Source organism: Fibroporia radiculosa (genome assembly GCF_000313525.1).
Source record: "Fibroporia radiculosa TFFH 294 genomic supercontigs, scaffold8592, whole genome shotgun sequence".
Classification (NCBI taxonomy): Eukaryota; Fungi; Basidiomycota; class Agaricomycetes; order Polyporales; family Fibroporiaceae; genus Fibroporia; species Fibroporia radiculosa.
In genome coordinates, this window is record NW_012133457.1 from 235,850 (window position 1) to 256,207 (window position 20,358).

At 50.7% G+C, this 20,358-nt stretch overlaps 5 protein-coding genes across 5 annotated transcripts; 2 read left to right on the forward strand and 3 right to left on the reverse strand.

The window, feature by feature from the left end:
- Positions 1 to 59: 59 nt before the first annotated feature.
- On the forward strand, positions 60 to 751 carry FIBRA_06767 (uncharacterized protein; the record flags this gene model as incomplete). The annotated part of the gene is made up of 5 exons (XM_012328479.1): positions 60 to 87; positions 140 to 302; positions 368 to 386; positions 460 to 511; positions 567 to 751. 5 exons carry the CDS (start codon positions 60 to 62, stop codon positions 749 to 751), a joined length of 447 nt encoding a protein of 148 aa, XP_012183869.1.
- Positions 752 to 1,614: 863 nt separating this feature from the next.
- FIBRA_06768 (uncharacterized protein) lies at positions 1,615 to 3,294 on the reverse strand (the record flags this gene model as incomplete). The annotated part of the gene is made up of 8 exons (XM_012328480.1): positions 1,615 to 1,804; positions 1,862 to 2,063; positions 2,139 to 2,303; positions 2,359 to 2,535; positions 2,589 to 2,761; positions 2,809 to 2,889; positions 2,940 to 3,103; positions 3,154 to 3,294. 8 exons carry the CDS (start codon positions 3,292 to 3,294, stop codon positions 1,615 to 1,617), a joined length of 1,293 nt encoding a protein of 430 aa, XP_012183870.1.
- A 117-nt stretch (positions 3,295 to 3,411) lies between these two features.
- On the forward strand, positions 3,412 to 4,886 carry FIBRA_06769 (uncharacterized protein; the record flags this gene model as incomplete). Its single annotated transcript, XM_012328481.1, has 8 exons — positions 3,412 to 3,547; positions 3,595 to 3,666; positions 3,716 to 3,891; positions 3,950 to 4,021; positions 4,073 to 4,197; positions 4,246 to 4,371; positions 4,432 to 4,677; positions 4,742 to 4,886. The coding sequence occupies 8 exons, from the start codon at positions 3,412 to 3,414 to the stop codon at positions 4,884 to 4,886; spliced, it is 1,098 nt and encodes a 365-aa protein (XP_012183871.1).
- Positions 4,887 to 5,176: 290 nt separating this feature from the next.
- On the reverse strand, positions 5,177 to 7,357 carry FIBRA_06770 (uncharacterized protein; the record flags this gene model as incomplete). The annotated part of the gene is made up of 7 exons (XM_012328482.1): positions 5,177 to 5,959; positions 6,019 to 6,164; positions 6,251 to 6,357; positions 6,405 to 6,502; positions 6,558 to 6,803; positions 6,857 to 7,013; positions 7,068 to 7,357. 7 exons carry the CDS (start codon positions 7,355 to 7,357, stop codon positions 5,177 to 5,179), a joined length of 1,827 nt encoding a protein of 608 aa, XP_012183872.1.
- Positions 7,358 to 7,820: 463 nt separating this feature from the next.
- FIBRA_06771 (uncharacterized protein) lies at positions 7,821 to 17,806 on the reverse strand (the record flags this gene model as incomplete). The annotated part of the gene is made up of 33 exons (XM_012328483.1): positions 7,821 to 8,252; positions 8,299 to 8,438; positions 8,493 to 8,861; positions 8,911 to 9,174; positions 9,230 to 9,356; positions 9,418 to 9,483; positions 9,540 to 9,628; positions 9,682 to 9,778; positions 9,829 to 10,068; positions 10,119 to 10,986; positions 11,041 to 12,040; positions 12,095 to 12,637; positions 12,697 to 12,878; positions 12,934 to 13,132; positions 13,186 to 13,354; positions 13,408 to 13,452; positions 13,505 to 13,525; positions 13,579 to 13,705; positions 13,757 to 14,142; positions 14,196 to 14,405; positions 14,467 to 14,616; positions 14,672 to 15,244; positions 15,301 to 15,851; positions 15,902 to 15,997; positions 16,056 to 16,230; positions 16,289 to 16,313; positions 16,369 to 16,705; positions 16,765 to 17,061; positions 17,114 to 17,161; positions 17,216 to 17,295; positions 17,352 to 17,452; positions 17,509 to 17,666; positions 17,722 to 17,806. 33 exons carry the CDS (start codon positions 17,804 to 17,806, stop codon positions 7,821 to 7,823), a joined length of 8,250 nt encoding a protein of 2,749 aa, XP_012183873.1.
- Positions 17,807 to 20,358: the final 2,552 nt, after the last annotated feature.

Consider the following 20,358-nt stretch of genomic DNA (forward strand, 5'->3'; position numbering starts at 1 on the left):
GTAAGTCGTTGTAAGTATCAAGAGGTGTTTATCTCATAAGTAATTAGGGCAGCAATATAATGTTGGCTGGAATCATTTTCCAGCTGGGTGCGTAGAGCTCATTTGTCGTCATGTCCATTTGTTTCTTAGTTCTTTATAGTCGCGATCTCATTTTATATACTTCTCGGCACCGAGTTCATACTCCGCTATGTTCATGATCGCCCCATCCACGCCTGGTCTACACCAACTCTATACGGCCTGGATAAAAATATGAAGCAGATGCTTTTTGCTCTCGCCTTCAGTAGCTTATGCATATATACTCGGTTAGTACCTCCTCGAGCTCTGTTCCTCTCCTACTCACGTCACTAAACTCCAATATTCGTGACAGCTCGTGGTATCGTACAATCGTAAGTATTTATGCCCCGGCACACCTCGCGGCGAATGCCCTCGTACTTCTATGTCTGACCAACACATCTTTAGGAGCTTGCAGATGGATGGAACGGAACAATTATCCACACTCAACGCTATTTTGGTACGTTGACATCTTGCGACGAATTGTCTGGCTGTGTTCTCATCTCAGCCCCCAGTCATCATGGACGCGATGATGATCGTGTTTGCCATGCTGATCATGAACGTATTTCACCCAGGCCGTCTCTTAGGCCCTGCGCCCACGTGGACCAGCAATATCCCAACGGACTCTATGGGCCAAGTAAATGGAGACAAGGCCTCTGCAGAGGTCTGGCCACTCGCAGAGTCCGCAGTATCTGTATAGCCGTCGGGTACAGCAGACCCTTTTAACAATCTTGCCAGATTTCTCGTATTGATATGTATACGAAAATTTTGAGTCATTACGTACTGATTTTTGTCTCACGGAATGCCCTCGCGAAAGGATATACGTATGTATATCTCCGTACACCCATGCCAATAAAAACTTTTTACATGATCAACTTGAACGTTCACGTCGTATGAAGGTGCGGTGGCTCAGATTGAGGTGACTGACTGGGGACTTGCCAGGGACAAAGATTATTGTCCAAGTCGTCGATCATTGTCCCAAGGAGTAGGCTTCAGTTCGATTTTGAGCTCTGCACTAACAGTGCCGCCGAGGCAACTTGAAGTTGGATTCTGCATATCTGTGTCTCCGGATCTCACAATAAAACCATGGTCTATTGTACCACTTCAATACTTGTAGACCCCTGGGTTTCTGATATCGACAAAAAGTAATCCTACGCTGTGCCTCGTGAGCGAGCTGGGGAAATTAAAATTAAAATAAAAAAGAGATATTGGACTTCACGAAGAAGTGTTACTTGAAAGATTGGTAAACCGGCTTATAAATAGGGTCAATACACGGAATCCCCTAGTAAAAGGCGAGGGGATTGTAACTTGCACTGACCCTAGCCGTTAACAACTTTGGCTTAGTGGGCGTCAGGCCGCGGCAGTTGTGCATTTTGTCCGACGGGCGGGTTGCCACATAATACACTTGGGCGGCAATCCCACCTCCAATAACCGACCAAGTACATTCAGTTTGAACATCGAGGATACTAGACCGTCTTGGCGGAATATACAATACAAAGGAGACTATACATTGGTGATTCTACTACTCTATGTACAGCTTGCACAGCAACAACAAAGCATTATCTAGACATACGTCACCCGTACCATCAAATTGAACGGCAGACTGGCTGCTGTGACCGTTATGTGGTCGCCGTTCTCAACGAGATCTGACACTTTCCTCTCCAAATTTGGCCGCGTCAACTCCTCCAGCTGTGGTGGTGCCTGGAAATAGATCTGTTTTGTCGCTGTCGACAACGAGGGCTTCTTGATTTGTCTGTCGAGCAGCGTCAGTATGAACAGACCAACTTTATCGAATTATAGGAAGACGCACATGTCTTGTTTCTCGACCAACATCTCAATGAGCCGGTCGACGGTCCACTCCTTGCTAATAGAAATGTCAAGTGCTTGGCCTCCGCATACAGGACAATCATCGCGCTTCTCGTGCTCGAATGTGTAAGAATACACGCCATCAGTACCGATGAGCATAAAGTAATTGTTCAGATACGCAGCAGAACTGGTCGCAATCTTGAACGCTTCATTACAGCACGATGCTCATTTATAGTAGTACCTCAGCGCGTGCCAGGAACACTGGAGGCCGTTGTGCTCACCCGCAATGATGGCGTTCGTGGAGGCGATGGCGGGGATGATATTTTTGACAACGCCCTGTGTCAAAGACCATGTTACGCCCTCGATCTTGAATTCCTTCGCACGTGCTAGGGCGATCTTGTACAACCACCCGATGTGCTCTGGGTCGTCTGTGTCCAATCTCTTATCTAGACTTGATATTAGATCTTACACTAGCATAGTAGTCCGATACTTGCAACGCACCTCCATGGACGCGGGGCCACTCTAGTACAGACGCCCACTCTATACAGTGCTCCGGGAGGCGCGGAGTATTGGCGATAGTGCAGATCGGGAATGCGGTGGGCTTATTGAGCATGTCGAGGGAGCATTCGTAGCACGACGTGACAGTGGGGAGAATAACACGGGCTTGACCCTTGAACCCTAGTAGACAATGAATGCGTGGCCTCCAACGGCCCTTCGTTTATTACACATACCCTCTGTGCCCCCATCGATGAGGGGCTTCAGGCTCTCCGGATTCTCAGGATCTACAAGGTTCACAAGAGTGGCATTGATCCATCTTCGTGCCTCTACGGAGTCCAGCCCGCATATGATCAGATTAAACTGCATGTAGTAGTCATCATCTTTATCCTGGATTTTTCCGTAATATCTGAGGCGATCATGAGGACATCTCCAAAGATGAAGGGGGCTACTCACGGAGTGACGGTCACCCCTGGGACGCGATTCATGATGAACTCTGCTGCGACAATCGCCTTGGGTTTGCCCACGTCTTTCTGCCTAAATCAGTGTGAGCATGCGATGGACGGAATGCGGAAGAGAGATCGCACCGGAAGAGGAATTGACGATTCAGGTTGCTGATGTCGATGGTGTCCATGTCAATGACATGAATGTCCTTGAATCCCGAGAGCGCGAGGTTGGCGAGAATCTCACATCCTAGACCACCCGCCCCAATAACAAGGATCTTGCAACTGGTGCGCAAGAAGGCCTTGACCTGAAGTGCGCTGGATGAGCTGCAGAGGCGAGGGGGAGGGGAGCGCGCACCTCGTCGCCTGCGAGGAAAGAGGGGTCTGTGCGAGGGCCTGGTCTGTCGAGGACTTGGTCTACGTGGTGGTATCTGTCCTGCCAGTCTGCCGCAGACGGGTTTCCGTTCGCCGTCGTCGTCGATGTCGGAGCGGTGGCCATCGTCGCGGTCGGTGAGCAACGCGTGCGGAGCGCGTCTGTGCATGTCCCGATGGGATCTCGAGTCGATCGCGCCCGTCTCAAATTTCTGGCCGTCGCCTTTCGCCTGCGCTGCTCGTCATGGCCCAGTCGACAGCGGCCCTCCAGTTCAGTGGCCACCTCGGCCTCAGACATCGCCTCGTCCTCGCCATTGTCAGTGGAAAGCCCCTCAGAGTCGACAAAATTCGCCCCCACGACCAGAATCCTGGTTTGAGAGGTAACCCGCTTTTTAGCGTAAGCCTTTGGATGCTCACATCACCACAGACTACGAAGTAAGCCTGCTCAGATTGCTCGAGAGAATCACAAATGGCACAGTCATCGAAATCTCGGTCACCGGTGCGCACATCGTACAGACCCCCTCGTCTGTTGTTCATCGCATCCTCAGGTACTGCTGTCCTCGTCAAGCCCGGGATCATTGCTGGAGGATCCGTCACACACGACTGTCCCCTCTCTCGCTCAATAGGATACTTCCTGGAGCCCGTAATCATGCTCGCCCCGTTCTCCAAGAAGCCTCTCCAGCTGACCTTGCGTGGAATCACTTCGGATGACCGCGATCTCTCTGTGCGCCATTCTTCAATCCGTACACTAGGCCGAGCCGCTTACATCGTCGTTTTCGCAGGCGGACCTCACTCGAACCGTAACATTGCCGTACCTTCAACTCTTTGGCGTTTCAGACGGACTAGAGCTACGGGTACGTTTCGTCTCCAACCTGTTCAGCACAACTATTGAGGCGTACTGACAGATCAAAAAACGCGGCTGCGCGCCATTAGGGGGAGGAGAGGTGCAGTTCCTGTGCCCCATAGTCAAGCAGCTCAAGACCCTGCACTTCGTCGAACGCGGAAAAATCAAGCGAATACGAGGCATCTCGTGCGTTTCGCTTGACATGCGCCCTGTCACTCGCTCACTCTTCTGCAGACATGCTGTACGCGTCAACCCACAATTCTCAAACCGCATGATCGAAGCGGCACGCTCAGTACTGAACCGTTACATCCCCGACATCTATTTGTACTCCGACGTCTACAAGGGTGAAGACAGCGGCAAGTGCGTCAGTCTCCTTCCTCTCCTCGACAGAGCATTAGCTAACCTCTTTTCTCCCAATAGATCGCCAGGTTATGGCCTCAGCCTCCTCGCTGAGACCACCACCGGTGCACTACACAGTGCCGAGGCGATCTCGCAACCGGGTGTTGCACCCGAAGACATCGCGCTTCAAGCGTCGCGCGCATTGCTCTCAGAGGTGCGCCATGGCGGCTGCGTAGATCGAGCACACCAAATGTTGGTGCTGCTCATGATGGTCCTCGGGAGCGAAGATGTCGGTCGTTGCAGAATGGGCGAGCCTACCGAGAGGACGTAAGTCTTTCGTCTATGATAATAGCAACGTATTCCAGGATGAACCATGTGCTTCATTCTGTAGAATCCAGTTCCTGCGCGATGTGCAAACGTGCTTTGGAACGACATTCAAGATCGTCCCCGCCGACCCGATGGACCGGTCGTCTACGGAACTGATGTTCTCGTGCTATGGAATCGGATATGTCAATGCAAACAGGACATTGGCATGATTGCTCAGCTCCTACTCGTTGGTTATCGGCCACCCCGCCTCTTAGCTAGTCCTCCAAGATAGGGAAGGAGGAATTGGAGTCGGATAAATCAACCCGGACGACAGCCTGACTAGAATGTTCAAGTCAGCAACTAGGGTGAAAGTCGTATGATGGGTAGTTCCTGTCTCGATATTGATCATTAACACTATGTATTCTCTCCACGCGGCTGTATATTTCACAGGTACTGTACAGTATTAAGACGTGGCGAGTCATCGTGTACTGGCAACATACTGTACGTACCCTCACTATCACTACCGATATATAATCGACACACGCCCGAAATCACCATCCCCTTTGCCTCCCCCAGCAAGAACAAGCCACTGCCGCAACACTGGCCACCCCACTTCAAATCGCGTACACAATTCGTCCGTATGATGTTCCCCGTCCAACAACTCCAGCAGTTCGTGCGGGAACCCCGGGCCCTCTTGCGCTTGGGCATGCACTTGCACATGCGACACTGCCGGAGCAGAGGGCGACCGTGATATGCGAGAGCGCAGGAGCCCCAGCGTCCCAGAAATGCCTGACCCTCCACCTCCGGGATCACCAGGGGCGCCAGACCAGCGATTCTTACCATGTCCATGCCCAGCGGCAGGCGTGGGTGTGGGCGGCGGTGCGTATTCCACAGTGCTGCCTACTGAAAGTAGTGACGCACGGTGGTTGAAACGCTGCTCCAACGGGGTGCGCGGCTCTCGACTGGGCTGTCGATGGCGGTACAGCGAGGTGTCTGCCACACTCGCGCGCCGCGTGGGCGGGGCGCGAACGCCTGTCACCCCTCGTTCGACAGTTTCAGTCTTAGCTTCTGTGATAGCAGAGTTCGGGAAGCCTGCGCTGAGCGGGTGTTGGGGCCGCCCTCGTATTTGTGCGGCTTCAGCAGGGGAAGGCTGTCGGAGGTCGAGCGATTGCGTGAGCGAAGTGACAGTCTTTCCTCGCTTGCGACCTAAGGACGACGGAGCTCCCTCGCGTGGACGATCCGCTTGTGGGGTACCAATCTCAGGCGACAGGACCGGCCAACGGTGAACACGGCGAAGGAATCCCTAGATCAGCGTCAATGAACCGCTCTCAGGATAGACGAGCGTGAATAAGAAAAGCAGACCTTGATAACACCAAAGCTTGTGAATCGACGGACATCGATACCATACGATTTTACGTCATACTCTGCCATCCATTCTCGCACTGTTTTTCCTGGTTTCAGACGAGAGTAGAGGTGCAATAGTCGAGGCCAGTCTGCGATAGCTGCCCCTTGAAACGTGATACGACGTAAGTTGACGAATTATAGCTCTGGTATGTTTCCTAGTACTTGCCTGGCTTCGTTGCGTATGGGCCACATTCGTCCCGAACGTGAGACTCATCAGCCAACCACTGGATGCTGCTGCGTAGTGTGTACATATTGGAGTATTGGAAAATGTCGATCATCATGATCACCTGATAATAGCTGTATACTCTTAGCATTGTTCTTAGTAACGATGAGTATTCCCTTACAGCAGATGTGCAACGGCTTGGCGAGTTAAGTCAAGGTCGCAATCCGCTAGACGGGCAATTCGGCTGACATGGTTAGTTCCGTCTATGAACTTGCATATCTACAATTAGGAATAGTTGAGCTGAGTGTATGCAGTGGTGTGCCCTCCGGCTCACCTTTACCATGGTCAAATCCCAATTTGGCTCAACTCTCCTGGTGAGATTGATCAGCGCAAGCGGTACCTGCCAATCTCTGACGGGCGGAGGGTTAGGATAAAATGGAAAGATCTTGAGTTCAATCGAATTGAACTTGTCCATGGGGATGGACGTCTCAGAATACGAGTTCAAGTCTTCGTATAGCTGCTCTAGGATGGCATGGATGTAAGGCGAACTCTCGGGCGATGACAAGAACGCAGACTCTTCCTGCATAGCCCGTCTGAACGTTTCAAAAGCGAGGATTGCATGGACGAACTAACCTCGCAGGTAGTGAGAACACGACTGACTTTCCGCACGACTGGCTCATAGCAGCTTAGGTCCGCAGTGCGCTCGAAGACAAAGCATAGATTATACCGGAAATAATTACGAGGATAGTTTCCTCGTAGCTCTACAGGAAAGCCGATGATACGATGTTTCCTTGTAGCAAATATAACCAGCCTGCCGCAAAGAGCGCTGGGCGGCATCACATACTTGGATATGTCATCGAAGTGAAGAAGCGAAGAGTTAGGGGATGCAGGCCGTTTTCGAGGACTGGTTAGTTGGCGAGAGTCAAAACGAGAGAGAGAAGGGCTGTCTGCAGTGGAGGACGCAGGCGAAGCAGGTGTGATGGGTGTAAGAGAGTTGCTTGCGGACACATTCGCAGACGTAGTCACTATAAGATCTTCCGGGACTTGATAAACGATTTTGGGACCCTGGCGAACGTCGAAAACGGCGTAGAAGACAGATTCAATACGTGGAAAGAACGAGCCCGAAGACGACATGAGCCGCACCAACTTGGCTGAGAGCAAGGAAGAGGAGCGGCGAGCGTAAGAGACCACGAACACCTGGCGCAACTGCTTCGCGTTTATTCGCACATCTATTGACGAAGGCCGTCGGCGAGTCGACGTCCAGTCCTAGGATGTTGAATGTATCCTACCTACCGATTTTGTGCATCCATTCTGCGTTCGAATATTCAAACAATAAATATGGATGGAGCCCATTACCCCCGCAATTAAATTATCCTCTCACGAGAGACAATCGTGAAACCTGGCTGAGCACAAGGGGCCTGAGGAAGAGCACCGAGGGCCGATATGGATTTCGGAAGATGCTATACAGCACGTAGTAGATGTCTTTCCATGGCCTTCTGGAAAGCGTTCCAGACCGTCAGACTTCTCCTTCGGAGCTACGGGAGATAACATTGATATTGCGAAATACGGAGTTATAATTACAATACAACAGAACAGCTCAACACGAGGACACCAATATTTGTTCGAGTAGCTGAGGAAGCCCAGACTGGGGGTGGAGAATACCGAAGTGCGTTCCCGGCAGTGTGTATAACTCTGCATCTGGGGCGCGCAAGTCTACGTCGAAAGCAGGAGAAAGACCTTCCGACACGGATTGACGACGAATGCCATCCTCCGCAGCGATAACGACCGTTCTCGCAGCAGGCCATACGGGGTTCACAATCTCCCCGGCTTGCTCCTGGCGTATCGTTGTTATACAAGCACGGGCTGCCATGAGCATGTGTGCGACGTATGCACGACCGAATTGAGACACAAATTTCCTACTAGAACTGCCTTGCGAGACTTGCTTGAAGTGATCCTCGAACATGTCGGTAAGTTCCTCGCCATTTTCCAGCGCCCCGCTAGTGGCAAGATCACGGATAAGGACCATGATCTGTGGCAAAGTTAACTATTGAATACATATTCCCCGGATGACGTACTTCATCTCGCATATTGCTCATGTTGATCTTGTTGCCAAAGTTTTGGAAAATCGCTGGCGCCCCATCGATCATAATGAGTAGCTCGACGGTCTCCCCTTCTTCCTGCAGCAGCTGTGCGATGACAAGAGCCACGTAAGTGCCTAAAAATGATATCCTGGGTTAGCTTTAGAAAAGTAAGATTGATGCCTACGTACCAAATGAGAAACCCCCGAGGCGATAGGGGCCTTTGGGTTGCTTCTCTCGAATCTTCTCTAAGTAGAACTTGCAAAGTCTGTCGAGGGATCCCGTAATGGGGGCATCCGGAGTGTCTTGGATACCGTAAACAGGATGAGACATCATTTCTGTGGTCTTCAACATGACGAGGACGCCGCCGCCAGCACCGTGTACGATGAACAAAGGCTGCCCGTCGGTGATGTTGTTCAGTCGAACAATCGTTTTGTCCATGTCAGCATGGTGGACACCTTCGGCTCCCTGCACGTCGAGCGAGTCCTTGTTGGCGGTTCCTACAACTGCTGAAGACGAGTCGACTTTCAGCTCCTCTTGTAAAGCCATCAGTCGTTGGACTATTAACTCATCAGAATGCATTGCAAGGCTATAACAGAAGGAACACACCAGTCATACTGTTTCCGAGAAGCTGGAGCTGAGTCACGGAAACATTGAAGTCGGTCTTGAGAATCCCACTCAATCGAACTGAGGTCAGCGAGTCAAGACCATAACTTGAAAGTGGGACGTTGTCCGCAACCTCGTTGACATTAAGGGCCAGCACCGATGCGCACGCCGCTCGGATGGACCACTCCTCGGCCGCTGTGGCAGTTTGAACATTTTGCTTAATCAACAAGTGCCGAAGAGACGACAAGTGGTATTCAGGTATGCCAACTGTAGTAATTGAGGCTTAGCCAAGCACAAGAAGGAAAAAGAAGGACAGACTCACGCTGCATGATTTCACTCCAGTCAGTAGGAGGAATATAGACAGCACTATAGGCATCGGAGTTAAGCGTCCAGATAGCATTCACGCAGTGTTGAGCAACAAGGTAACCAGTCATTCCAAGGGATTTGTACTGGTGACGGTCGTGGAACTTGTTATTGTTTGATGCGTAAAGGGAGCAAACAGCAACTTACTTTGTCCAGGGCTGCATTACGTGTGTCACCCGGAGGCAGACTTCGGACGAATACACCTCCATCGGTCTGTGACGTCGTGTCTCATCAGTATTTGCGAAAGAAAGCTTCAGATCAGAACTCACGATAGGGGGCACTGTGATGGCAACGGTATTGGGAAGTGCTGCTGCCATGGTCTCCATGTAGGTCTGGGCAGCCGAATAGTTTGCCTGGCCTGATACTTTGTGTTAGGATTGACGAGATCAGTCATGATTTATTCATATTCACCTGGCGAGCCGCACACAGTAGCCATGGAACTCGTGAGAACAAGGAAGTCCAGTGACTGCGGATTGACCGCTTGCAGGAGAATTTCGACTCCCTTGATCTTGACGTCGTAAACTGAAGCTTGAGTTAACATGAGAATGTAAAGCAAACGGTAGCCAACTTGCCAGTTTTCCAATCTTTCTCCGTCTTCAAATTTGAGAAGATCTGATCGTTGAGCCTGACAGCCAAATAGAAAACCCCGGCGACCGGATGCTCCAGGTTCATAAACAGGTTCTTGGTCTTCTCAGCGTCAAGAACGTCTACTGCACGGAGATCAACTGTTACTCCAGGCATTCGTCGAAGATAATTGACCATCTTTCTCTCGCGTACTAGTTGCGTATTTTCTATTCCCTAACGAGAATACGATTAGAAAGCCACTGGAACGCAGACGTACACCCTACCTTCTCTCCAGATCTCGAAGTCAAAATCAAGTGTCTGGCACCATTTTCCACCAAACACCGAGCAATGTTGACACCCAGTCCACCAATACCACCCAAAATCACATAGGATGCTCGAGGATTAAAAACAGCTGTCCCTTTCAACATTCCGCCTTTCAACACGGGAAGGTCCGGGGAAATCGCCTGCAGGTCGACCACAGCGACACGGTCTGATGTTGGATTGCGCGCTTCGGCACCGGCAGCCATGAGTTGTGGCAGGCTGTAAATATCCATGGTTGGGGTCAGGGCAGCAAGAAGAGCGGCCGCAAAGACTCCGTCTTTGCGATCGAGGTCATTACTAGCTTCTAGAACGACATGCCCTTCGATCGAGACGTAACAACGGCCCGGGGGGAGAGAGCTGGGTAGCTCTCCTCCGATTTGAACAAATCTGCCCCGAGGAGAAAGCATGGAAAGCGTCTGCTTCGCCACATCGATATCCTCGTCAAAATTGAATACGATGTCTATGCCTTGTGGAGCCCAGGTGCGGACGTGAGATGACCAAGTATAATACTTGGAGGATGAAAAGGGGGACTGCGTGAAGGCGTGGGTAGACGATGACGCATCACTGATAGTGACAACAACGTCGAAGGAGTTGGTATTCAAGTAGGCGTACGTCGCAAGCGCGGCCGGTGAACAGTGGCCAGCGTGAAGGAGGATTTTGGCGTTCTTCGAAGATATGCCGACAGTATCAACCACGACCAGCGATAAAAACATAAGCTTTCCAACCAAAGCAGCGGCCAGTGCTGTTTCCATGTCTTGAGGAACGAATGCAAGCTTGGAGCGGTCGCAGACAATAGTACTCCCAGGGTCAGATGAAGTAACACCGTATACCCTGCACGAACCCATACATTAAAAGCAAATTCAGGCAGGATTGGGATGAACCTACCTGCGCCCAATGATGTCGGCTTCAAGCACACTAGAGCCAACGGCTGTTACCACTCCAGCAAACTCGGTCCATCCAGACATAGCCGGAGACAATCCAATGTAGTGAACAGATACTTCAGCATCATTCGGTCCAAGCTCCGCTGGATACGCTCGCCAAATATCGGAACCTCGGAATTGGACCGGATTAGATCTTCGGAGTTCCTGACGAGAGGCAGGGGAAGCCTTTACTAGGCGTGGCACATGCATCTTCCCGTCCTGATCGACCATCACTTCGGAATCCACCCACGGTAATGGTAGGAGCTGTGCATGTACATAAGTCTCTTGCATTGCCACAGTCCATGATTCCGGGAAAAGGACAAGATGAATCTTCCAGGCTGGGTATTCCTGACGGAGAGTTCTCACTAGTCCAACTGCGGCTGCATCGCTCGGGGACGTAGTGGTGTAAAGCCAGAAGAGGTGTGGATCTGTCGAATTTAGCGATGAAATGAATTCGACAAGTGCGACTTCCCCTCCAGCGGCGAAGTGTCGGAGTACTACGCGAGTGCTGCCAGTATGCACCAAGATGGATTCTGATTCCTCAGTCGCACTCCAATTGAAGAGCTTCCCATTATTGCTTGCTTTTTCATCATTTTGTAATTGTTCAATAGAAATAGCTAAATCCTCGCTTGAGTAGGGAGGTAGGGCTACGGCTGCTTGGTCGTTTTCCCGCGATTGAGCGAGTAACGATGGAGGGGTAGAAAGGGGAGAGCTACGCTTGCTGGAATAAAGACTGGGCGTCGCCGACGATGAGATGCTGGATGAAAGCGAGCGCGTGTGTTGGCTGATGAAGGCCATATGGGACACCGCACCACCGTCCGAAGTGAAAAGAACAGTATCTGAAAATCCAGCCTTCTCTAGGGCATCTTTCCACTGGGACGGAGTCAATGTGCAGTGAGCAGATCCAACGCGGTGGTCCACAACACCAAACCACTCCTGGAACGACCCAAAGATGAAATCCATCCCTATTTACAGACCATCAATCGGCGAGGTGTATGAAACGGAAACAATAAACCTACAAACTGTGCCTGTTTCATTGGAAGCGAAACAACCACCATCCAACTCTAAGATAGCAATGTGACCGCCAGGACAGAGAAGGTGTTGAAGCTTCGTCAAAGTCCCGTGAACGTCAGGAGTAGCATGCAGAACATCAAAGGCGACCACAATATCGAAACTGCAGGGGTCTAAACCTTGTTCGCTGACACCGACGTTCAGATCAAAGGCTTTGGCGGCTACCGTCGGCCAAGGGGACTTCGCTGTGGCCTCGTGTGCGAGCGAAATACTGACATCAGTGCAGACATAGTCAACGTAGCAGCCTTCAGGCAGGGCAGCTTCCAAGAGAGCCCGCCCGAGCAGTGCAGTTAACCTCCCGGTTCCTGCCCCAACCTCAAGGACTCGGACAACCTGCTTTCCAGCATTCAGTGCGTCGGTGACGAGGTCAACGAAGCGCGACGTGGTCTCATCGAATATGGAGCCAATGAAAGGTGGATGTTCGTAGATCTTGCTCATGACGTCGTCACTGAAAAGCAGCTCAACGGCGGCAGTTGACGAAGCTATGATGTCTGTACAGGTACCAGCATGAGAGGGGAACATCAGTAATATCTGGACGAAATTCGCTGACCTTTTTGCCCGGTACCAACCCTCCGAGTGAGCTCGAACAATGATTTATACTTTTCTTGAAGATGAACAGGGACTACCGGCACATCAGTGTTGTTCCCGTCAAACCTAGTAGCCAGCGCATTTGCCCAAGCCAAGTAGCGCTTGCGGTCAGGCGAAGTTGGTGCGAAGTCGTGAGGTAGAGCGCTATGCACCATTATCAGTTGTCGGTATCATCAGAAGGAAAAGCCAGGCGACGAACCCTATTGTCTTCTTGGTAAACTGCATGGCAAGTTGATCCAGAACGTGCAATAACTCTGAAGCATCGGAATGCGGTGGCAGACCAGGAAGAACAACTGAGCCTTCCAGGTGCGACCGCGGCAAGTCCCGAGGTTGCCAATACATCTTGAAGTGCTCGCTTGGCCACTGGTCGTCACGCTGGACCAACGCAAAACGAAGCCCTTGAGAGGAAAGTAATTTATATGAGGCACAAACGGAAAAACAAACCACACACCTTCCACGGTAAACACTACCGACTGATCTTCACCTAAGATATAAATGTTCACTACCCAGTGGCGGGGCGACCACTCTTGCAGAATAGAATAAGCTACAAACTCTTCCGGCAGGACCAGCGGAGCGGTACTGCCATCATTGCGGAATATGCGGCGAACAGAGTGTGGCAGCTGTATGTCAACTGTAAATGGTTTGGGTGGGCTCATTCGAATTGAGAATCTACCTGTAGTGTGCCATTCTTGCTGCCAAGACGTAGCTTATCACCAATCTGTATATGCATTTTAAATTCGTATGCTTTGATGAAGAAGGTTTCTACGTACCAGATTCCATGCGAAAATCGACTGATGACAGAATAAAATTAGGACGGTATTTATATGCGATGCTCTATACATACCTGGAAGGTGGCATCTAAAAGAGCGGGATGGATGGCATAGTCTGTGCGATTCAGACCATCCACATGGCCCTTAATATATGTCAAAACCTCCCTTTCATTGCACGACGCTTTCAGGATTCGCGTGAACCTGTTGAAAAGATAAGACAAAATTCGTTACGGCTAAAGAAATGCACCATACTCAGGACCAAATTGTGATAGACCAATCATTTGATTGCGGATATCGTCGCTATCGAATGTGTAAGGGCAACGAGACAGCACCTCCTCAAGATTGACGTGTGTGATCGCATTTGATTCCAATTCGGGACGACCGTAACCCAACTTGCCATAAGAGTGGACAGTGTCGAAAGAAGGACCAGTTCTCGTCCACTCATTGTCTCCTTGTGGGTTGCCAATTTGAGATGATGATTTCACCCACCAGGAGTTCCCCTGCCGGGAAACTTCCAATGTTCCAGGTGGTCCTGACTCGTCCAGGACATACATGGCCTCAAAACGGCAATCGTACAGTTGAGTAACACCGGGGAACTCCATGCCCATCTCGAGGTAGGCGGCCGCGGGAATGAGATTCTGAATTTTGAATGATAAATCAGTGGAAACAACTCGCAAACAAATTTGCCTACGGTATGATCAATGACATGGTCGCCCATCCATGGCTCAGGTATAATGGGGCTGACGCGTAGTCGGATCGAATTCAAAGGCCGTTCCGCGGGTAATAGCTTACGAATGTACGATGGTTCATCCATGCCCATGCGCCATAACTTGGGCTGGAACGGATATGAGGGGCCCTCAATATTTGTTTCGGGACACCCAGTGAGCTCCGAGAAGTTGATCTGTGGCCGATGCATAACATGGTCAAAAACAGCTGGTTTTCGAGACAAGCGGGCAATTAACCTTATTGACGCCGAATAACAGCAAACGTCCCAAAACTTCCAATAATGTGCGAACTTCTACCAAAGCGCTCAATCCAGGTTTTATATGACGAGCAGATGGCGGACGTTTGCTGCAGGCGAGGGCATCAAAGGCGCCCATTTGCTTAAGGTACTGTGCCCATCGTTGAGTCAGGAATTCGGGTGAGTATATCAAAGCGATCACTTACCTGGGAGAGGACTGGATGGGGAGATACTTCAACGAATGTGGTTGATTCCCCAAGACTCTCAATTATTTTGGGGATTGCCGAAGAGAAGAGCACAGGCTGGCGGAGGTTGCTCCACAAATAATCGGGTGTATACGAATCTGTTTTGAACTCAGCTGTGACCGTGGACATCGTCCGAATCTTGGGGATGTGAGGACCTGGATACTCTGCGAAGATAGCAGCTAGGTCTCGGCGGTATTGCGACTCGCAGGGATCGACAAAAGCAGAGTGGACAGCGGTATTGATGCGAAGTTTGCGTGCAACGACATCGCTCACCCACCTCTCGATGAAACTTGCGAATGCTTCTAAATGTTTCTCGGGACCAGACACACCTATATCTGTAGGGCTGTTGAATGACGCGAGGAATAGTGGGGGCCTACCCGCAGAATCGACATCCAGTCCAGCTAGTGTGATTGCCGTTTCCGCGTGATCGCGCACTTTCTCTGCGTCACATCCTGAAACGGCCACCATACCGCCGCCAGTGTTGTCAACCGTGGCAAGAGCCTTTCCACGAGCGATCGCTATTTTCACGGCCATCTAGGAGACAAATATGACGTTAGTCTTCTGTGAAGCATGCAGTGTAGCGTACATACGCTGCGTGGGACTGCGCCTGATGCATATAAGACTGCTGTCTCTCCGACTGAGTGCCCCACAATCACATCTGGCTTGAGATTCAGAGAGATCAAGAGATCAAAGAGCGCAATCTGGAAGAAGGTGAGAGAAATGGAAGTGATATCAGAAGGCCATATCAAGCTCCTGGCCAGTCCAGAGTCCTTGGGAGCATCTGTCTTGAACAAGCCTGTCGTCTCGATGAAAGACTCTCCTGTGTACCCAGCATGCACTTTATCGCACTCATCAATACTGTCCCGGAACACCTTGAAAGTACTATAGAGCTCCCGGCCTTGCTTCCAGTGTTGAGGACCCTGGCCTGAAAAACAAAACACGACAGGATGGGGACGTTTAGGTACGAGGACCGGTTCGGGAAATGTTGCTGCTTCGATGGATTCGGCGATCGCGAACGATCTCCACGGGAGCTGACGTGCACGGTTCCCCAAGTGCTCGCACAAGGCGAGAGGGTCGATTTCAGCGCACTCTTCCTTGTATTTTTCGCCAAGGGTAACGCATCCCTTCAGCGACAAGGCGCCTTTTCCAATATCAGCAAATAAGACAACGGTGGTCGGGCCAGGTACTTACCAACCGCAAAGAGATACAGTGGTTCTTGCAAGGTAATGTGATCAGGTAAAGTAGGCCTTGGTTCGTGTTCACGTAGAACAGTATGACCACCAGCACCTGATGAGTGCACAATGTTTAGATTCAAGAGAAGCGCGAACTTGAGCGCAGCACAAACCTCCAAATCCATAACTAGATATAGACGCAATCCGACCAAGTTGGGTATTTCCAGGTACAAAATCCTCAACAGACACGGGAACACGCAGCTTGAACTTCTCGAAATCAATTCGGGACGATGGCGTCTTGAAGTAGCCATTAGGGAGGACTTGCTTCTTTTCCAACATCATGGCGACCTGAAAGAAAGTCGATTACTACCAGAAAACTTTCGAACGAGTCCTGAAAGTTTCAGACCTTCACCAATGACGTCATATACGCGCTTCATACAGGGAGATCAGCTCAAGAGGCCCTTTAGAAGGTATGAGAACACTCACCCCAGCTCACCATGGCCAACATTACTCTTCACCGACCCGATGAGGATCTCTCTGGCATCCCTCCCTGCGGCAAAGACGGCGCCGGCATTATTCGCTTCTGTCGAATCACCGACAAGCGTGCCTGTGCCATGGAGCTCGACGAAATCTGCTTGATAAGGTTCAAGGCCAGCATCTCGATACGCACGCCGAATCGCCAAAGCCTGCGCCTCGGGACTCGGGGTTGTGAGGGAACCCATGATGGAGCCGCATGATGTCAGGGCCGTGCCGACAAGTGTCGCGTGAATGCGGTTACGATCTTTGACGGCAAGATCGTGGCGCTTAATAACAACTGCGCTAGCTGCGACAAAATGCTTACGTCACATGGTTGTGCAAGGAGCGTGAAAGTATACAACATACCGACATCAGCACGAGCATACCCATTACCATCTTCATCAAAGGACTTGGAAATGCCATCAGGACTGAGCACACCCAACTGACTGAACGCCACGTATTCGAGTGCGCTCCGAACGACATTGACACCGGCTACTACGGCCTGGTCGCATTCACCGTTGCGGACGGCTTGGACGGCGACATGCATCGCTGTCAACGCGGACGAGCACGCAGTATCTATGGGCATGGAAGGACCGAGCAGGTCAAAGACGTAATTCAATCTGTTTGCAGCGATCGAGTTGGTCGTTCCAGTCATGTAATACGCTAAAGTTGGTTGAGATAAGCGGCCACCAGAAAGAATGACGAGAATACATACGTCCCGCCTGTGCCACGTCCATTTCGAACACGGTTCCTTCACTAGATGCTGTGCCCAGATGATCAATGCTACTGTAATAATCATAGCGAACAAACAGCTCACTGCAGCCAACGTAAACTCCAGTGTTTGTAGCACGATAATCGATTCCACTGCGCTGCAACGCCGTGAATGATTGATGGAGCCTATGTAGTGGATTAGCCATAGGGAGGGACCTTGTATTTTGGCTTCAGTGACATACAAAGCCATTTGGGAGGTAGCTATTTGTTGACTTTCCACAGGAGTAATACCAAACTCTTGAAGATCGGCATAACTGATATTAGGAATGAATCCTCCCTTGGTCTATCGTACATCAATCAGTGACCGTGTGCTAGTCAAGGAGATAAATAAAAAATTACGGTAGAGATCTTTCCTGGCCCAGTGCCATGAAAGGCATCTGCGTTCCATCGGTCACTAGGAACGGTAATGATGGCGGATCCTCGGTTCTGGAGGAAGGCATAAAATTGCTCGATATCGAGACCATGGTCAACACCGCCTGGTGCACTAATGGACATGCCTATTGAGGGAAACGTTATCGAGCACGACAAGGAGGTAGCTTCGGATGCACTCACCGACGATAGCTACGGCGCTCGGGTCCGGATTTGTGTAGCTGGGGGCATCGCGAGGAACACCATCTAGAGGCTGTTTGTGTATCATTGTGAGGAGGATAGCAAAGGACGGAACTGCAGTACTCACAGAGTCAACTAGAAGAGTTTATAACTGAGGGGCAAACGCGCGGCCAACACAGCTAAATCATTCCGTCGTCAAAGGTTTGAGATATCCAAGCAGCGCAAGCATGCAATATAGCATCTAGACAATTTACAGTTGGAGCAGAGGATGGACCCCAGACAAGCAGCCGCAAGTTCGGTTCTGCTATCTTCAAAGACAGGCATATCCGCAGGAAATGGAACGCGAACATGATGGTGGCGCGCGCCTGTCGCCCTGGGCAAAGACATGGAACGATAACGTGTGCCCCCTTGCAGCCTCTATCTCGAAAATATCAGCGCGCTGATAGTACCCAGCGTTCTCTGCATGCACTTAGCAATAATATTCGCGCCCCACGAAAGACGAGCGCACGACGTGGATAAGAGCTAAAGCCACATCGTTGCCACCGTCTGTACATGGTCTCTCTGATTTTGGGTGTTAGTGCAAAAGTTCGCTCTTGTCCAGATCGCTGTCAACAAGATTTTCAATTCCTGTCAATGACCGAGGGGTGCATCACGTCCTGCCCCTGGGGCGTCTTGGGGAGAGCGACCCGCGACCGGGGGCAGCGGCAGCAATGTGGCGGTAGCTATAACGTTTGAAAACTGAGAGAAGCCTTTGGTGCCTGAATAGCATTTTCTATCTGATGGTTTTCGATGCTCAGGTTGATATCTTGATGTTAGAAATGTCGTGCTACTCATCGCAGGCGACGATCTCGTAGGACAGGAAAAAATACCTATCGTAGGCGCCCCGGAACTTGGAAGCGCTCCGGCTACTGTTAAACGCTACTGAATCACAGCGGCTTCTGAGCAACCAGCGTACGTGCAACAGTGCCCACTGATAACTGCCACTTTTGTGCTGGACTCAACCTGAAGAACTTCCCCCAATGGTGAGATCAGCAAGGTCTTTGTACCTAGACAATCTATTGAAATACATTGCCTGGACCGATAGGCACCGGCTCATCAATATGTGTCTGTACAAAGTAGCGGTGGCTAAGCCCGGGTGTTTCATTGAAGCCTCTCTAACAGCCACAAGCTAGGGGACAGTCATAACACATACTGTCCTTGCTGCCTGTCGAACTCGGCAGACTTGATTTCGGCCGACAACGCTTGCCCATCAGGACCCAGGTTGCCCATCAGGGTGCGTACGCGCCAAATGCACACTCGACATTAATCTGACGCCAACTCCAGTAAAGGTAGTTGCGACACCAGGTTATGATATCCATTATATCCGCAAACTTCATCGCCGCGGCGATCCGACCGGCATTTCCGCAGTCCGATCCCACCTAATTCCGAGAGTAACTATCGTAACTAGCGCGGCCAACATGGCGCCACATGCGACCGGACAATGATTAGGCATCAGCCCAGAATGGCCTCCCTTCGCCTGCGTTATGATGAAGTTTGTAAAAGCAGCTTGATATCTCTTTTTCACTGACAATAGCCCGGAAGTCCTTGATTCGACGTGAATAGCGAACCCGATGAATAGGACCTCGAGTGGTGCACGAGGCTGCGCCATTTTTCATAGCACGTCACTGACATTCGACCGTTGGTTCGTTCACCGCCATTACTTGGCACCCCGGCTTGATTGACTGATGGTAATTTGAATGTCAGTTTTGAATAATATCAGCTAGACAACCATGACATGAACTTGGGTAAACTGGCAGGTTTCCACTTTTGCTCGATATCACAGCGGCGTTTACAGACTTGTTGTCAGTAGTTCATCATGATACGGAAAGCGCATCCCAAGATACGCCGGCGCCCTGTTGGAACATGTTCGTAATACCGCCCCTCTCTATGTGCGACACTTACGAACCTTCCATCCGCAAGCTTTTCGATGAACATTGCAAAAGGTGGATGTAGAGGATCTCCTTTCTCTGACCTATATTGCGTTGTCTAGTTTCACAAATACTTCTCGATTTTGTCTTCTCGCGAGTCAATCCAGCCTGTTCGATTGTCTCGTAATGTGGCCTGGAACCATGTGGACCTGTTCTGCCGCTGAAGACGAGGACAGCCAGATCATTGTTCCGTGATGACGAGGACCGAGATATGACATTATCCGAGCTTAGAACATCCTGGAGTTATGCGTTGGCTCCTAGCCTCCGCCAGACTGCCGGTTGACTGCCACAACTACAAGACGATGAGGCGCGCCGGCCTGGTATAGTTCCTAAGCGGGTTAGTACTTCCAGGCTGCATCATTTTTCCATGCTTAATGTCCACACGCTAGTAGTTCCACTGCAAGGGCTGCGCTGATTGCTCGGAATTTAAGACGCCGTCCGTTGGATTGCAACTAGATTGCCTGTTTATTGGCAACCTCACCGTTAAATCATGATGTGACGTTTGGGGACAGTAAAAAATTACAGGACCCCAGAACTCCAGCCTTCACCCGTTCAAACACGTACGAACTGTCGCGACCCGGCGTCAGATCGTGATGCATATACCAAGGTGTGCATTTAGATTATGTTCAATTCAGTTGGTTGAATGGAAGAGGATTTATAGTTTTCGTGCGTT